General features: G+C 39.1%; 1 protein-coding gene and 1 non-coding gene across 2 annotated transcripts; one reads left to right on the forward strand and one right to left on the reverse strand.

Moving 5' to 3' along the window:
• Nucleotides 1-3,109: 3,109 nt before the first annotated feature.
• On the forward strand, nucleotides 3,110-3,216 carry LOC130709572 (small nucleolar RNA R71). Its single transcript, XR_009010047.1, has one exon. It is a non-coding gene; the product is annotated as a small nucleolar RNA R71 (small nucleolar RNA).
• An 8,973-nt stretch (nucleotides 3,217-12,189) lies between these two features.
• LOC130709542 (probable glutathione S-transferase) lies at nucleotides 12,190-13,612 on the reverse strand. Its single transcript, XM_057558929.1, has 2 exons — nucleotides 13,224-13,612; nucleotides 12,190-12,772 (listed from the first exon to the last, which is right to left on the reverse strand). The coding sequence occupies exons 1-2, from the start codon at nucleotides 13,536-13,538 to the stop codon at nucleotides 12,428-12,430; spliced, it is 660 nt and encodes a 219-aa protein (XP_057414912.1). The 5' UTR covers nucleotides 13,539-13,612; the 3' UTR covers nucleotides 12,190-12,427.
• Nucleotides 13,613-18,949: the final 5,337 nt, after the last annotated feature.

Genomic DNA, 18,949 nt, shown 5'->3' on the forward strand with positions numbered 1-18,949 from the left:
ACTCCCTAACCATGACCTCACAAGCAAACGGAATGGGGTTGACCCAATTCTTCCACCTCCTAATCTCCATGGCTTCTTGCATGCCCAAGAGGTCTCTCCTTCCCTCCCGATACAAAACTCCCCGCTCCTTCACACACTCCTTGTGTGCTTGGTGAGCTCGGTAAAACTCCTCCTTAATCGCTGATAGGAAGCGGGAGCGATCAAAACTCCGGGAGGTGGAGGAAGAAACTGCAGCTCTTGTGTTGGTTCTTGCTCTTTTTACAGGCATCTGCAAAATTGTTAGCCCATACACAAGCCACAAATGTTAGAAATGTTAGTTCAAAAATAAAAAGAAATACAAGAAGAAACTTTGTACAAAAACAAAAATAGAACAGCCTAAGAGCACCCAACAAGTCTCTTAGTGATTTTGGCAAAGAGAGAAAGACTACCACAAGCACTTGCCAAAAATCGACTAAGAGAACCCATTGAGGCATTCTATCAAACACCTTATAAGCAAAAGCTAAACTAAACTAACCCACAAAATCCTAACTACCCATTCCTCACAAATTCACAACCCCTTTCTAATTAAGCACAAAATCAACCCATAAAGAACAAATACAACCCAAACCCAACTTGCACTAGCACAAAATCACTCACCCTTACCCAAAAGAAGCATGCATTGCAAAACTCATGAACCATGATGAAGGGAAGTGGAAAATGGAACTTACCTTGACTTGAGAGTGAGTGGGTGCAAGTGGAATAGACTTGATGCAATGCAGAACTTTGAAGCAAAAGGAAGAGCCAAAGTGTGTGCAAGTGAGAAGTGAGAAGTAGAAATGGGGTATGGAGAAAATGAGGTGCGTTTATATGAGAGAAATGAGAGTTAAGAGTGGGAAAATGAAAGGTTGGGGTTTTAAAACCCAAAATGTAAGCAAAAATACGAACAGGAGCGCTCGAGCGCTCGAGGGGAACGCTCAGGCGCTCACACCAGTACCAGAGGCAGTGCCTCTGCCACTAATTGGCGCCTAGGCGCTCAACCCAGTTTTTCCACAAAAATTTTTACTTTTTTTTTTTTGAAATTAAACCCCTAAAATACTACAAAATTAAAAGATAGAAAATAACAAATTAAAAGAATGGGTTGTCTCCCATTTAGCCCTAGGTTATAGTCCTAGGTGGACTCTCCTTCCGATGGTGTTAGGAAGGAAATTCCTTTCCATTGATTAACTTACCACAAGTGCAAGGAAGAAACCTTGCACAAAACCTCTGGAGTAAATCCTCTCATGAGGCTATGTCCTCTTGCTCATCAAACCAAGCTCTAGCCTCCCTCGTCAAAGAATGAGGGAAGAGTTTAATCTTCACTTCATCACTCGAAACACCCTCAATCTTAGCAAGGGTGCTAGCTTGGGTAAACTTCACCATATGAGCATGTAAGTTCTCGTACTTGGACCCCCCATACTTGTTACCATTAACAAGCTTGATGAGAGCCGGATGGAACTCATCAATTTGGGCATTAACTTTGGGGATCTCTTCCGATACCTTCGACCTGCTTCTAATCACATCACAGACAAAGTCATTGTCATGGTTAGTCTCAATCATAGGATTAAAAACAGAAAACCGTACCTTTTCCTTACCAACACGGAGAATGAGGTGACCCTTGTCAACATCAATCTTAGCTCTACCAGTAGCTAAGAAAGGTCGACCAAGAATGAGATTAATCTTCTCATCCTCCTCCATATCAAGCACAACAAAGTCCACGGGGAATACATACTTGTCCACCCGCACCATTACATCCTCCACAATCCCATATGGAGTCTTAAGGGATCGATCCGCCATTTGCAAGGAGAGCATGGTTGGGGTAACCTCTCCTAGGTTAAGCCTCTCAAACATGGTGAGCGGCATCAAATTGATGCTCGCTCCAAGATCACACAAGGCTTCCACATCCGCCATGCCTTCAATTTCTACCGGAATAGTGAAACTTCCGGGGTCCCTTCTTTTCTTTGGCATCTTCCGCTGCAAAATGGCACTACATTACTCCGTCATCAACACCGTCTCATCTACTCCCTTCAATCTTCTTCTCTTATGCAGAATATCCTTCATAAACTTAGCATATATAGGCATTTGTTCCAAAGCATCGGCAAAAGGAATACTAATGTGGAGCTTTTTGAAAACATCAACAAATTTTGAAAACTTTTTATCTAAGCTCTTCTTAGCCAATGCTTTAGGGAACGGAACCTTGCTAGTTTCAGGAGTAAGATCAACTTCCTCTCTCACCTTAATAGGCACAACTACTTCTCCTTCCACTCTCTCCTCTCTCTTTTCTCCCTCTGTTTTTTTCTTCAATTCATTCATCACTCTCCCACTTCTAGTGGCTACAACAGAGGCATTTTCTTGCTTAGGATTGGGGATAGTGTCGGAAGGAAATTTACCTTGAGGTCTCTCGGCTATTTGCTTGGCCAACTGGCCAAATTGATTCTCAAGATTCTTGATAGCCGCCTCTTGGTTCTTGTAATTATTCTCTGTCCGGTTGATGAAAGTTTCCACCAACTCTTCTAAGCTCTTCTTGGAACCACTACCTTCACCTTCTCCTCGCTCTTGAGGTTGTCTTGAGCTTTGGCCTTGGAATCCTTGGCTAGGAAATTGTCTTTGAAAACCATTTCCTTGCCCACTACCACCTTGCCTCCAAGAAAAATTAGGGTGATTCCTCCATCCTGGATTGTAAGTATTTGAAAATTGGTCATTCCGAGCTTGACCCATAGCCTTCACTTCCTCCTCCGGTCTAGTCTCTGTGCATTCTTCGCTGTCATGTGGCCCTCCACAAGTCACACACTCCAATTTGGCAACTCAACCACCAATCTTGGTAGTCTTCATTTGATTTTGAATCTCATTCATTTGCTTGGAAAGTTGCTTGTTGGAGGCCATAAGTTGATCATAAGCTTCAACCTCAAGGACTCCTCTTCGGGCTTGGCGATCATTACTAGAGTTCATGGCCCTTATAGCCATCTTTTCAATCAACTCATACCCTACTTGTGGAAGTAAGGCATCGAACTCTCCACTTGAAGCCGCATCCAAACCAAACCTCGAAGAATATTGGAGACCATCATAGAACTTCGCTACTTGCTCAGCTTGAGTAAGGTTATGTTGAGGACACCTCCTCAAGAGCTTCTTGAACCTCTCCCAAGCTTCATAGAGATTCTCATCGGTGGATTGAGCAAAAGTCATGATTTCATTCTTGAGCTTTCTCAAGAGGGCTCTCGGAACAAACCTTGTGGTGAACTTCTCAGCCAAGTCTTCCCAAGATGTAATGCTACCTTGGGGCTGTGAATTCAACCACTCCTCAGCAGTATCCCTCAATGAAAAAGGGAATAAACTCAAGCGGATGGTGTCCGCTGAAACATTCTGAACTCTGTAGGTGTTGCAATTACGGATAAACCGCTCCATGTGTGCATGAGAATCTTCAAGAGAACCTCCACCATACTGATTTTGGCTCACCAAGTTGATGAATGCCGGCCTTAGCTCAAATTTTCCCGTGCCATCGGGGGAAACTATGCTGCCCGGATAATCGTAGCTCATGGCAGCCGAGGTGAGGTCTCTAAGAGAACGATTAGCATTCTCCAATTCTTGCTCTTGAAGTATTTGAGCAAGAGCCTCATTCACTCTTTCTTCAATGTGGGCTTGCATCTCCTCCTCCGTCATATGGGCAGCCATGGCGGCTAACTCAGCAGCTCTTTGTTGAGCTCGTCGACGATGGAGGGTGCGTTCTGGCTCCGGATCAAACAGCAGTGGATCCGTGCCAAGACTACCGTGCATAAACTGAAATCACAAAACAGAGAAAAGGTTAGTAACACCTATTCAATGCAATGCTTAGTAACACAAACAAGCAAACTCTTTAACTTAAATCGAAAACCACAAACAGTCCTCGGCAACGGCGCCAAAAACTTGTTGGTCAATTCGCAAGTGTACGAATACCTCCGGGTTATAAAATATCGAACCACAAGGATTGTGAGTGAGAGTTGTTGATTTAAGCCTAAAGTTTGCAAGTTCTTAAAACAGTAAAATTCAGAAATTGGTTTTGGTTGATTGTGACAAAAGATTTGCAAAAGAGCAATGTTGAAAATGATGTAAATAACAACTGATGGAAAATTGCCTTGGGTTGTTGATCATTTAATCCATTTTAGTCCACCTATCCTATGCATGTGAAACCTTGATTTAACTCTTGTTGTTATAGCCTTTGTACTTACTAGTTGATTCCTCACAAAAGTAATTCTCTCAAATTGAAAGTTAAGCCTAATTCCTTGTGTACTTAAACATTCATAAGAGGTATAATAGCATGTATATTCAGGCCAACAAAACCCTACCCTCACTCTATGCCTAGAAGCAAGTATAGAAGGATCTATTCCAATTCATGTCCCTAAATTATAACAAATTTCCATTTGATTATAAACTAGCCTATAGCAAAGGTGCACCAAAGCTAAACATGCAATAAGGAATTGAAATACAAGATTAAATCAAAACTCATGCATAGAGATAGGATTTAACAAACTAAAATTTCATAGAATCTCTTAACCCAAAGAAAAAGGTAAGCTAGCCACTCATGGCTAGTGAATTCATGAAGAAAGTGTAAAGAAAACCTGAGAAAAAGTACAAGTTGGAAGCCTCCCTTGGCCCCAAAGTTCTCCTCAGCTCTCAAACTTGATCAAAACTAGGTAAAATGTCAAAATGTATCAAAGAAATTGGCCTAAGCCTTATTTATAGGCAAATTACACGAGACTGGACGCTCAGGCGCCAATTCAGAGCGCCTGAGCGCCAATTGCATGTTAAAAAAATGCCTCTGGACCCTATTGGCGCCTAGGCGCCCATTCCCAGCGCCTAGGCGCTTAAGCTCGCCGGAAAAGGACTTTTTGGCTTCTGAAACTCCTCTTTTCAATCCTCTTTAAGTTCTTCATCAATTCCATGCTTCTTGGCCTTCTTTCTCCTTCAGATTCTGCTCTCCAAACTAACCAACAAGTTAAGGAAGATTCTAGAAGCTCCAAGAGCTCATTAGCACAAGAGGTCCTTCATAAAACACAACAAAACCATGCAAGTCCTAAACTTTACTTAAAATGCAAGAAAACTACCTATAAAACTACTAAATTACCAAAACAAAATAAAGACTAAAGAAAAGAATAAAAATGCATGAGAATGCATGAAACACTACATGAGACTCAACAAAAAGACTCAAAACAAGCAAAGAAATGACCCTAAAAACACTACTAAAACAGGGTCATCAGGCATCTGTTGGCCCAATATTTTGGCCCAAGGACATTCGGCCCAAAGCACACAAGGCAGTCGAACTTGGACTAGAGAAAGGACAGGAGAAAACATGCTAAGTCAGAAAAGCAGTCGAATTCGACAAAGGGAACCATTGCTACAAACACGGGCACATTGAACATGTGCAGCATTGACCTAGTCGAAGTCTCACCACGTTGGTTGAATACGTGGCCAAGAAGCGGTTGAAGCAGTTGAGGCACACGATCTCCACCACTGCACAGGGAACTTCCAGAACCAACTCCAGATCGTGGGAAGAGGGAATTAGACCCACTAACCCATCCACGAAAAAGAAGAAAACCGCCAAGGACATGCTCTATAAATAGGAGAATTCAAGTCAAAAATGGGGTTCCCAACTCAACTCTAAAAAATTCACCAAAAAGCTCTAATGTCCGCATCAATGAGACTCAAGGAGCAAGACGTGATGATGGAGGAGTACGTTGCAGAACCAGTTGTTTAGTTTTCTTGCATTTAAGCTTGTCAATTATCAGTCCTATTGTGTAGTTTCCTGTCGAAGTTTACGTTTCCTGTCATTTTCGTTTCGCTTTGTTATTATTTGATCTTCATGTAATTGATCCGTGTTTAATGAAATTCAGTCTCTTTCGAATTGCTCATTGTTGTCGAAAAATATCAACTCACACACAACACTTTGGCAAAACGTTTTCTCAAAAGGACCCTGAATCTAAACTTCCTTTAGTCGAACTAAGAGGATATTTGTTTACCAAAAACCACTGTAAACACTTGGAAAAAAAACTTTTTGTATCCTTATAATCATCCGAAAACCAGTTCGTTTTATCATCAGAGCCTGCATCAAAGCTTACCATCATACGACCTGAATTCTGATGAGTGATGACTTAACCAAACCCGCCTCCTTTTTATTACTATTGGTTTTTAATCCTATCTGACTTTACTTTGTTAAAAAATTTAGGTGCTTGCTGTGGTACATTACTTCAGGTCAAGGTATAGTACCCTAAATAAGTTACAATAGTAATAAAGACTCATGTATCACATGAGTTAGCGTTTTTATTTTCTCAATAATGTGCCTTAAGATTAATGACGTCGATTAGATAGATGTTAAGCCTCTCCCTTGATCGAAATCGTGTCGCTTAGACTCAATGTTAAGTCGAGATTCACTGCAACCTCTGCAAGGTCGTGGTGGACACAGAACGTCAACAAAGGTCGTCGGGTGAGAGTTGAGTTGCCCAATGAATGAGAGTACTATTAGAACTAGAATTATAACATTGAGAATTATAAATTCAATTGCAATATGTCATTAATCTACTGAATCACCTAATGTGAGTATCACACCCAAAAATAATTGCGGGTACCACAGAATTCACCAATTTATCATTCCTTGCTTTCCATATACTCCACAACAACATAACAACTAGTTGAAGGTTTTCCAATCCCTTGACATAGAAGATTAGAAATCTCTAATTCATCTAACCACTTCAATTCTAGTTTCCCTCACTTCCCTCGACCTAATATATAACTAGGAAATGAACCAAACCTAACTAGACCATCGACAGTTAAGGAACAAATGTACGATAGGTTCCTCAATACATTCTCCACATAGTGGGAAGATTAGTTCCAAAACTAACCTTTTTTGGTAGATTTTCTTGGCCATGAAGGGACCTATTTAACAATGTGAGCAAGAAATGCTGAATTTTCTTTGGGATCTTAAGTATCATAAATGAAACTGTACGTAGGTGAAAAAATTGAAGAGAAAGTCTGCCCATTTAGTTTCTTTTGGGACAAAAAGACATAGGCTGATTTAATCGAGAAACTTCTACTTACTGTGTAAAACCTCTATGCGTATCAAAATACAAGCTCTAGAGCCTTGCTAATACAAAAAACAACTTATTGTAAGAACAAATATAAAAGATAATACAAGATACTAGCTATATAAGAAAAGGTTGAATCCAAGTCTTGAAAGACAACTCCAACAAGTTCTCAATGACATATGTCATCCAAGGTTTCCCCTTCATAACATGGTAGTTACAATCGCGATCTAGATCTAGGAATCGCACGATTCAGCGATGTTAGTCACCTCCACCGATCTGGGTCGTGCATGGAATTGTTGGCTTTTAGGCTTGCGTGGAATCGTCGTCATGCATCGCGAAATCGTCGAATCTCCAAGCGTGTCCGATTCTGATTTCGACTCGTTGGTCTAATTTTGACCCATTTTCCCCAAATAGCCGTGTTTTATGGCAAAATGTTGAACCCTAAAATTGAACGCAAAACGATGCGTTTCAATTCGATATACCCAAAACGTTGGCTCCTTCCTCTTGCACTGCCTCACCTCATTTCCTCTCACAAACCTTACTCCATGTGCATCCTTACCTTGCTCCATCGTCGTCGCTAGGTGCGACTTGCTGTTTCGTGCTTCCTTGCTCTGCTCTGATCTACTTCCATTTCTGATTTTCTTCTCACAACTGGAAGGAAGGTTCTGTGAGTGGTGTTGGAAAGGGTTCTGGAGCTGCTGGTGAAGGTTCTAGTCCAGCTGTTGGACGAGGCTCTGGTTCCCCTTCTGCTGATATCGCTTTTGGTTCAAGGAGGAGAGTAGTGTTGAAGTCCAAGAATGCTCTTGGAAACCGAAGTGACCCCGGTTGGAACTATGACCTCTCAATCGATGGAGATACTAAAAAAAAATCAACGCAAGTACTGTGAAAAGGTTATGACCGGAGGAGTTCATCATTTGAAACATCATTTTGCTGGCTCATATAAGGATATTGCACCTTGCATATCAGTTCCTAAAGATGTGCAACAAGAAATGGAAAAAATTGTGAAAAAGGGGTTATCCAACTTGGTTCAAAAATCTGTATAGTGTTTAACTTTTAACATTGACTTTTATTTTAATGATAGAACTGTCCAAAATGCTTCTAATATGTTAAATACGACTTGATTGATTGATTTTAGTTGATATTCTGTAATATTTTTCGTAGCCATTGTTATTAATGAAGCTGGTGGTGAAGATAGAAAGAGCAGTGAAGTTGATTTACCTGTAGATGACCTGACAAACTTGTTGAAGAAAAGGGAGATCAACACTCAAACCACCATAACCAACATCTTAAAGAAGGGTTTAAGTGTAGAAGTTCCTCAAAAATTTGCACGGTTCTTTTACAACAATGTGGCTAGAAGTGATGAATACACTAAAATGATTGATTCAATTGGAAGGTACGGGCAATGATTCAAGACACCTTCCTACTATGATTTAAGAGTGAATTTATTAAAAGAAGATATCAGATTGACAAACCTGACATTAGAAGCACACAGAGCTGAATGGAAGAGGACGAGTTGCACCATAATGACAAATGGGTGGAGCGACAAGAGGAGAAGACAATTATTAACTTGTTGGTTAATAGCCCAAAGGGAACAATCTTCTTAAAGTCTATTAATGCATCACATTTCTCTAAGACAACAAATAGAGTGTTACATATGATGGATGACATTGTGGAAGAGGTTGAAGAAGAAAATGTAGTGCAAATTATGACGGACAATGTGGAAAATTACAAAGTTGTTGGGGAGGCTTTGATACAGAAACGGGAAAAGTTGTATTGGACGTCTTGTGCTACACATTTCATTGATTTGATGTTGGAGGACTTTTAGAAGAAGATTCTAGATCATATTTTAACAATTCCACAAGGAAGAAAGATTACTTCCTATATTTACTCAAGGACTACTCTTATCACATTATTACTATTCCATACCAATGGGAGAAAATTGATTAGACTAGCCTCACTCGCTTTACTACATCATATTTGACCTTGGGGTGCCTTTAGGATAATAGGGGTTCCCTGGAAAGGATGTTTTCATCAAAGGAATGGAAGAGTAGCAAAATTGCAAAGACAAGGGATGGGAAGGAGATCCGTGACATGATTATGGACAAAGAGTTTTGGAAGGACATTGCAACTTGTTTAAAGGGTGCATATCCTTTGATGAAAGTGCTTCACGTGGTTGATTCTGATACGCTGGCGATGAGGTTTATTTATGAGAAAATGAACAAGTGTAAGGCGATGATACAAAAAGATTTCCATAGTGTCAAGAAAAGGTAACTTCAACTTGATCTTTAATTGATTTTGTTCTTTTGTGATATTTAGTTAATGGAAAATAATTAAATCTTTATTCTATATCATTCTTTAGTTATGAACTTCTATGGGCTATTATTGATGCGAGGTGGGAAAAACAACTACATAGACATTTGCATGCTGCAAAATATTATCTTAACCCCCAATTACAATATAGTCCAGGATTGTCATGTTGTCTTGAAATTAGAAAGAGACTACTTGCTGCCATGAAAAAGATGGCACCTAATGTTGGTGACCAAAGCAAGATTGATATATTTAGGAAAGCATAAGGCATGTTTGATGCTCTAGTGGCCCGAAAAACACTTATGGCAAAAACACCAACAGATTGGTGGGAGGCGTATGGGCATGAACATTTAGAGCTCCAAAAGTTTTCCATTCGTATCTTAAGCTTGACCTGTAGTTCATCTGGGTGTGAAAGAAGTTGGAGATGGTAAGATTTCAGATACATATAGTCTACTCCTCTTGTTAAAATTACATAAGTCCCCTTTCTTATGTTAACGAATTTGTATTTCACTAATTGTTTAGGTCCACACAACAAAGAGAAATTGATTGAAACAACAAATTATGAATGATGTTGTCTTTTTCATGGCTAATTCAAAGTTACCCAAAAAGAAAGAAAGTTAGAAAAGTCGTGAAGTTCAACTTTGATGACCTTTCAAGTGATGATGAGTGGATTATGGTGGAAAATTATGATGAGGGATGTGAAGGCTTATATGTGAACAAATTGGATTTTGAAACTCCACATGAAGATGAAAATGAGGGCTTCATTTTAGAGGTGGAGAATCAAGCCAACTTGGAGACTTTGGGGGGTGATAAAGTTTTTTTTTTTTTTGAACGTTGGGGGGTGATAAAGTTGAAAGTGAAGAATATGAAGATGATGCTGAAACGGTAGATGGTGATATGGATGTTTGTTTGAATGACTTGCTAGGCCTTAAGTAGTGTTTTATATTTGGAAATGTTAAGCTTTATAGATGTAGTACACCTCTTTTGGTTTGTTTTAATTGGAGATGTAAAGCTTTCTTTTAGTACATTAGGATGTTAAGCTTTCTTTTGATATGTTGGGATGTAAAGTTTTTGGTACTTTTTTTTTGACAGTCAAGTTTTTGGTACTTGAGTTGGGTTCTTTATTATGGCAAATGATAATGACAATATTATGGTAGTTAGGTTGTTTTTTGTTATAGGAGGAAAATTAACGACGACAAGAAAGACTAAGCACAAGGATCTAAATACAGTGCTTCAGCTAAAAAAGATGGGGGTTGCCCCCAAATTCTGTGCGAAAACCCTTCCCGAGAGGACTTCTTCGCCAGAAGATTCGCTGCATTATTCCGCTCACGAGGGATATGAATAAAATTAATATTCCAATCCTTTCGCAACCAATTACTAACCTCTGTGATCACATCCCTTTCCCAAAAAGTACCAATATCCACTGAGCTTTGGAGCACTGTTATTGCATCCTGACAATCCGAGTATAGCATACCAATTCCCGGATTCCTTGATTCCACTACAGGGTCAACCCCAATTCAATCACCCAAGTTCAGCTCTGAAAGTCGAACCTGAAGCTCGACTATCCACCACCGCTGAACGCCAAGAGCTATGGGAATCACGAAGAACAGTTACGCCACCCATTCTCCCAGTTGCGCGATCCCAGCTTCCATCCGTCATGATCTGGTGCGCTGTCACCAAGTCCCCTAGAGCATTAAGGATTGTGCCTCCGCTGCCATTCCAACTTGACGCGTCCAGAAGGATGTTCTGCAACATATAGTTCATGTGCCACTCACCATCACTGAACACCTGATTGTTCCTTGCCTTCCAATTCCACCATAGCCAGTATATTATAAAATCTGGCAAAAAAAATTAAAGACTCACGGCTGCCCCATCTCTTCTCAATTTGAGGAGACTCCAAAAAGGTTATTTTTTCCACCTTGCAACTCCCTCTCTCTTCCTCCTCTCTCCCACCAAACAAAGGAGGTGATCCTTTCTCCTCTCTATCTATCTCTCTCTCCCCTATCTCTCTCTTGCCCAACTCTCTTCAAAACAAACATAGTGTAAACATAGGAATTACCCACTTTATAACCACCATCAAAAATTGAATCGTGACCAAGGTACTTTTGAGACAAAGGCACCACCCATGGCTTATCGTTGTTATGTAGGAAATTTTCAACAATATTTCCAAGCATAGCTTTGTTATTAAGCCTGATACTTAGGTTTTTGATATTGAGTTGGTATTACATGCATATATATACATATATAATGTATTAATGTGCACACACAGATATACATAGTGTGGAATCGTAGCGAGCGAGTTACGTTTATAAAACTTACAATTTTACATCCTCTCTCTGATCCTACATAGGATAACGATTTTGTCAACCTTGTTCCATAAGCAAGAATGCGTTAGTTTGCAAGAAAATTCCCTTTTGAGAATCCTACTTCACATCATTCCAATGTCAGGATTCACGATCAAACATGTGAGAAAGAAGGATATAAGGATGTGAGGAGGGAGATGGAGGTGAACGAGAAGCTAGGTGGAGGAGAGAGTGAAATATATAGAAGAGCACAAGATTAGAGAAGAGCTTCATTAGCTATGTAGGGATGTCAAGTGGATGTCTGAATGTCACTTAATTGACCACATCAGCACATTTGTTAAGTTTAACAAATGTTTCATGAGAGAGGGACTAAGGTGACTGATTTTTACCAATTTTAGATTTACTTCTTGTATGGACAAACTTATAAGCATTATGAACTTTCAAAGACAATAGTTACAAGACAGTAGATTTTTACAATAATTACTCCACATTTTCTCATGCTAGAGAGTGAGTATAAGTATTAATAAATAATAATACAAGAAGACTCCATTACAAGACAATAAAACAAATCAAAGATACATCTGAAGTATTCAAAACGTATACAATACCACATAAAACAACCTAATTTGGCACATCTGATCGAAATTGCCTTTTATTACATAAAATTATTTAATATAAAAGTGATGCAAGACAAGAACCGTAACACAAGTACTCAACTATATATATAATGGCCCTTAATAAGATTCAAGCCTACTCAACCCCTAACTTCTTTCTCATTTCTACAATGAAGTTGTAGACCTTGTCTTGGTCTGGAAGAGACTTTGAAACACTCTCTTTCTGCAGGCATCTCTTGGCCCAAGCAATGAACTTGGGGCACTCACTCTCTATGTTGAGGTTGCCAAAGGTCTCATAGGCTTTAAACCAAGTGTAGAATGGAACAAGTGCAATATCCACAAACCCAAGCTTGTCTCCTCCAAAATAGGTCTTGTCTCCCAGCTGTTCCTCCAACAATTTCAGGCAATCTATGAATTCCTTCTTGGCAGCTTCTTGTTCTTCACCTTTTTTGGTCCAAACGTTCTTTCCAACTTCATATATCTGAGTTACATTGAGAATCAACAACATTCAATTAGATGATATCATAAAGTGCAAGAAAGACAAAGAACAAGAGATTCTTATGCCAATTGCAAAAGTAAACAGAGGAATATAAAAAGAAGAACAGATCGAACTTTCAAAAGGAAAAGCAGCTATACCACTTAATTAAGATGATCGAATACTCAAAAAGATTAATTTTTTAATACTAGTTAATTGCGGACAGCAACATGCTAATACACAATAATAATAAAAGTTGCTAGCAACACACAGTGTGATTGGTTTATCTTTTGAAAATTCCGCGCATATTTTTATAAACGTGACACATGCGTTGATTTTTTTAAATATAAATCAATGATATAGTGTGTGTTGAAGTGTATCTTGGTATCCTCATTATAATTAACACTCTTTACTGAAGCATATCAAATTCAATTGAAGTCATGGTAAAGAAAGGTACCTTCTTGTCAACATAATCAGCCCAGAATCTAGCTTGAGCTCTCTGGTAAGGATCAGAAGGCAACAAGGGAGATCGATCATTCCAGACCTCATCAATGTACTGAACAGCAATCAGAGACTCAGCAATGGGTTTACCATTGTGGATGAGAACTGGAATCTTCTTGTGAACCGGGTTCATTTGGAGGAGCAGAGGACTCTTGTTCCACAAGTCCTCTTCTTTGTACTCATACTTGATACCCTTTTCAGCAAGTGCAATTCTAATCCTCATCCCAAATGTACTTGGCCAGAAATCAAGAAGAACCACCTCATCAGCCATGCTTGAGTTTTGAGAAATAACAAATTAAAGAAAGATGAAATAAGAGAAATTATTTGCGATGCTAGAAACAAAGCTAGAGGCGCTTATTTATAGAGTGTGGAGCAAGATATTTTTAATACAGAATGTAAATTATTAATTATTAATATACAATATTTAGTATTGATCGAATCAGAAAACTGGAGCTAGATACTACTAGTATGTTCTACCATATTCCAAGAATTTTCTATAACTGCAAAAATTATTATTAGTCTTAATTATATTTTTCAGTTTTTTTTAATAATAACTAATTAAATTTTTGGTTTAAGTAATCACACAATCGGTAGTCGTCAAACTAATCCTTCGTTCACTGTCAGTGCATTAAGCGATAAGAACCCGATGAGTGAGTTTATTTCATTCACAAAAGTTGAAATTCGAAATCTAAGTGTGCATTAATAATCTTCCAACTTTTTCTTATTTTTTTGGGTTGTCTAAATGACTCATGTGTTACTAACCCACAATTCAATAGACCAATAAAATTGTTTATAAATAAATTAATAAAAAAAATAAAAAAAATGTTAACTCACTTATCTTCAATGCGATTAAATGACGGATCATTTAACCCAAACTTTCTCATAAGTCATTTAGACACCTTCTTTTGAATTACTTTAAATTTTGAAATTTGACAAATTTTCTTAATATAATTCACAGATTATTCTATAAAAGATGGGATGCTTTTTAGCCATTGAATTCTGAATTTTTATTTTGATTTCGAATATCTTAATATTATTATTATCTCTTATTATTATTTATCTTTTTTTTTAAATTATCATTATTTATCTTTTGACTTTTCTCTTTGGCCTCATGCTTTATGCAAAATTGCTAAAGTTCTAGGATCTTCCACGTCGAATGTTTTTTATTCCCAGCATGGATCGTCACAGCTTAAGTCAGCAAACGATTTTTGGTGGGTAAATAGCCAAGTTCGTCCCTGAATGTGTCCACCGCCTTCAACTTCGTCCCTCAACTTTAAAAATGTCACACGTGATCCCTGAATGTGGCAAATCTCCCTCATCAGCGGTCCTTGACGTTAAAAAAGTTCACACCGTTAACGTTCACCCACTCCACCACCACCACCACTCTAAAATCCCAACTCAAAAACCATAAAACAAAAATCCCCAAATTTTCAAAGATGTGAAAGCAAAAAAAAATGGTGTGTTCCAATTATTCGTCCAAAAAATCAGAACCATACCCAGAATCAAACCCTCCGCCACCGCCTCCTTTGACCTCCCTCCTCCTCTCTGTGACTCCATCGCCGCCTCGTTCAAAACCCCCTCAAAAAACGAAGGGTTTTAGGGTATTAAACTTAGTTGATTGCAAAATTATGGGTGAGAGATATGATGATTTTAGGGTTTTGATGAAGGGTTGAATCTTCGAGCCAAAGCTTCAGAGAGAGCAAACCAAGGTCACCGATGGAGTTTAAACGACGTCGTTTTGTGTCCGAAACCCACCCTAACCCAGATATGAGAGAGATCGAGATTGAGGAGATTACTGCGAATAAACTCACCCCCACAAACACCATTAAAAACCCCCAACGGCGGCGATGCGGACATCAGACGATGTGGAGGATCTCAGGCAGTGGAGGAAGACAGATTGGAGCGTGGTCAATTGAGGGAGGGAGTAGGGTTTCACCGATGTAATGAGCCAACTGGGTTTTTTTTCTTTCATTGGATATGTGTTATCCAATTTTTGTTTCTTGTCTCGTAGCTCAGGTGCCTGTGCGGGCTGTTACATTTATTTCTGATGTGTTCTTGTTTAATCCTTATAATTTTATTTTCTGGGTGTTGTTATTGTTGTGTTGTTTCTCTAATTGAAGTTAATTTTATTCTATTTGCCTCTGATATTTTCATATTCGTCTGCAATTATGGTGGGCAAGCATGGTTGTGAACCTGAAATTGGAACCTTGAAGGTGATGGTGGTGGGTAGAGGTAGAGGAAGATGAGGGGAGATTTGCCACACTTCCGTTAACGGTGTGAACTTTTTTAACGTCAAGGACCGCTGATGAGGGAGATTTGACACATTCAGGGATCACGTGTGACATTTTTAAAGTTGAGGGACGAAGTTGAAGGCGGTGGACACATTCAAGGACGAACTTGGCTATTTACCCGATTTTTGGTTGACCATATCTACTCTTTAAAACATTTAATTATAAAAGGATTTGATTGAATAAAACATTAATGAAAATTAAAGTTTAATTTATTATATTTTTCAAATTGAAGGTTTCTGTATTTTTTTGTCTTGATATACTATCTTTTGAAAGAAATTTAATAATTTGCCATTGAAAAAAAATTAAAAGGTCACAGCAAGCTAACTGATGAGAGACTAATTTTTCACTTTTACAATCAATGCACTAAGTGGTAAAAGTTGGTCAAATGAGTTTTTTCATTTATAAAACTAACATTCAAAACTCTAACCAATTTCTTACGGATGAAGTGTTTAACTGTCATATCAACCCATTGATTTTTCTAATTCTCATTTGCCAAAAGTTTTTTTTTATTTTCTGGTGAAAAACATTTTCCTTTTAAAATACCAATCCTTGTTTAAAATAAAATATAAAATCAAACATGGACATGTCAACGGTGATGCGTGATGTAATCAGTTACATCATGTGGTCAAACCTAACTTGGCCTTTCTTTCTTTCAAATTGAAAAATGACAAAATGGTTGTCCGTTTTACTTCCCTTCTTTTTATTTTCTTTCCCGAAAAGGCAAAATAAAGTAATAAATTATTCTTAATTCTCTTACATTTAAAAAAGTTATATGCAAAATGATTTATCCACTTTTTAAAAATTATCCTTACTTAATTTTTTATGAATTTCTTTTTTTTTTTTTTTGGTTATTGGGAGGGACTAAGCCCAGAGAAGCTACAAACGAACCGACCTTGGGTAGGACACACCCATTACATCATACAAAAGTAAATTACTACAAATAGGAGGGGGAGCCTCATGAACATGGTTGCCCAGCTCCAAAGAATGAGCCATGTTGGCCAAGCAATCCGCAACTTGGTTAGCTTCTCGCAGAACATGAAGGCATTTAACCTCCCACTCCTGAAGGAACAAGTCTTTGATCTGAAGAACAAGTGAAGCATAAGGATGGGTCCTCTCACAGCTGCCATTAATCAGAGTAATAGCTACTAAAGAGCCACTCTCAATAATAAGCTTCCTCACCCCACGCTCCCATGCTAACTGGAGCATCGTAAAGATACCCCAAAGCTCACTCCAAAGAACATTAGAACGACCCGGGTTCCGGCTAAAACCAAACATCCATCTACCATTTGAGTCTATACACACCCCCCCCACAAGCAGCAGCTTTTGTGTCTTGTATAACAGAGCCATCAACATTACTCTTGAACCACAACATAGGAGGAGCAGACCAGGCCACCTCAATTTCATGACTATCAAGGCGCGTTGCAGACGGAGACAAGCAACTCAGCCTAGTAGATTCACAAGCTGAAAACTCCACTTGCAAACGCAACGCGGATTCAGCAATACTACGGAGAATAAAAGGAGCACAGTTGAAGACGACATCCACTCGAGCTTTCCAGATAGACCAAAGCAGGAAACCAAAGTCAAAACTCCTTGATGACCCTGCTATCCCAAGCTGATCATGAAGGAAAAATTGCACCCATTCCTTTAAGTCAAGCTGAAGAAAGCGAGGCACGATGTGATGGTCAAGAATTTGGCTCCAAAGTGGCATCACCTCCGAGCAATCCCTGAACAAATGGATGGCAGTCTCATTTGCAGAGTTACAAAGAGGGCAGAGTGGGTCCCCAGACATCCGCGCTTGCCATCTCTTGTGGTTAACCCAAAGGCCATTATTAGCAAGACGCCAAAGGAAGTGGTTAATTTTGTAGGGTCCCTTCCATTGCCAGACATTCTTCCAACCCTGATTATGTTGCTGGACCACCACGGAATCAAACGCTTCGTAAGCAGACTTAGAGGAGAAGCGACCATCATTGGAAAGGTTCTGTTGTTCCTTTGTTGTCATCAATTTTGTTAAAAACAACCTGATGTCCTAGCCGATGTTGTGACATCTGCCTTGATGAAGGCCAGGACATCCGCCCCTGCTGGCATGCAAGTGGGTCCCTTGTGGTTATGCTTTATGGTATGATCTGTGCTTACTTGAAGGTCAAGTAACTGTGTGTTGGGAGCCAGTTGCGGGTTGTTATTATTGAAGCAAATCTGTGATTAAAAAGATTTGTTTCTATTTTTACTTGTTGATCACTCATATCAGATCTTGAAAGATTCTCTGCTGATATGAGTTGGATCAAAGTGTTCTTCAGCCCAAATAAACCCTAGCCGCCTCTGCTGAAGTATATATATTGACAAAGACCTGAAGCTTGAGGTTGATCGAGAGAATTACCTTGAAGATCAAGTGTTCTTAAGAGTGTAAGTTGTTCTTTGTCTTTGTTAGTTGTGAACTCGTCTTTCTCACTGATTCTATAAAGTGAGACTGAGTTCTGTGTTGTGTTTGAGTGTCAAACAAACTCTGTGTTATTGTTGTTCACCAATCACTGTGGCAGTGATTGAGGAAAAGTGAGAGGGGCTCTCATACTTAGGCTGTGGTTCTAAGTAGAATACCACTGGGTAGATTAGGTTAAGAACAATGAACTTTATGTGTTCATGTGGGTCTGTAATACCTAGTTCTTGAGATAGTGGAATTCCTTTTCATTGGGCGAAAGCTAACCAGACGTAGGTGTAGTTTCACCGAACTGGGTTAACAACTTCCTGTGTCTTGTTTCTTTTTAGTTGTTTGTTGTTTTGTGTTCAGGTCTTTCAGTTGTATGATGTTCTAATCGATTGTCCCAGCATCGTGCAGGACATTTGTTCTAAGGGAGCTAGAATTTCAATTGGCATTAGAGCAGGCACCCCTGTTCTGTGTGGGTGAGCTCCAGGGAGATAGTTTCTTGATCTCATGGACAATAAGGAGGGAGGATCGATCAACAGGCCACCAATCCTGGATGGCTCCAATTATGATTACTGGAAGGTTCGAATGATAGCTTTTCTCAAGTCTATTGATATCAAAACTTGGAAGGCTGTTGTCAAAGGCTGGAAGCATCCTGTCAAAGCTCAAGCAGAAGGAAGTACATCTACTCCTGAAGAAAAACCTGAGGATGAATGGAAAGGTGCTGAAGAAGAAGCTTCTCTGGCAAACTCAAAAGCAATGAATGCTATCTTCAATGCTGTGGACAAAAACATGTTTAGATTGATTAATACTTGCACTGTTGCCAAAGATGCTTGGGAGATTTTGAAAACAGCACATGAAGGTACAACCAGGGTGAGGATGTCTAGACTCCAGATGCTTACTACTCGTTTTGAGAACTTGACAATGACAGAAGATGAGACTATTTCTGAATATCACATGCGTGTGCGTGATCTG

The sequence above is a fragment of the Lotus japonicus genome, chromosome 3, assembly GCF_012489685.1.
Source record: "Lotus japonicus ecotype B-129 chromosome 3, LjGifu_v1.2".
Taxonomy (NCBI): domain Eukaryota; kingdom Viridiplantae; phylum Streptophyta; class Magnoliopsida; order Fabales; family Fabaceae; genus Lotus; species Lotus japonicus.

Coding starts and splice junctions, on each gene's coding strand:
- LOC130709542 (XM_057558929.1), bottom strand. CDS start 13,538: ATGGCTGATGAGGTGGTTCTTCTTGATTTCTGGCCAAGTACATTTGGG. Junction 12,773..13,223: donor CTGATTATGTTGACAAGAAG/GTACCTTTCTTT, acceptor AATGTAACTCAG/ATATATGAAGTTGGAAAGAA.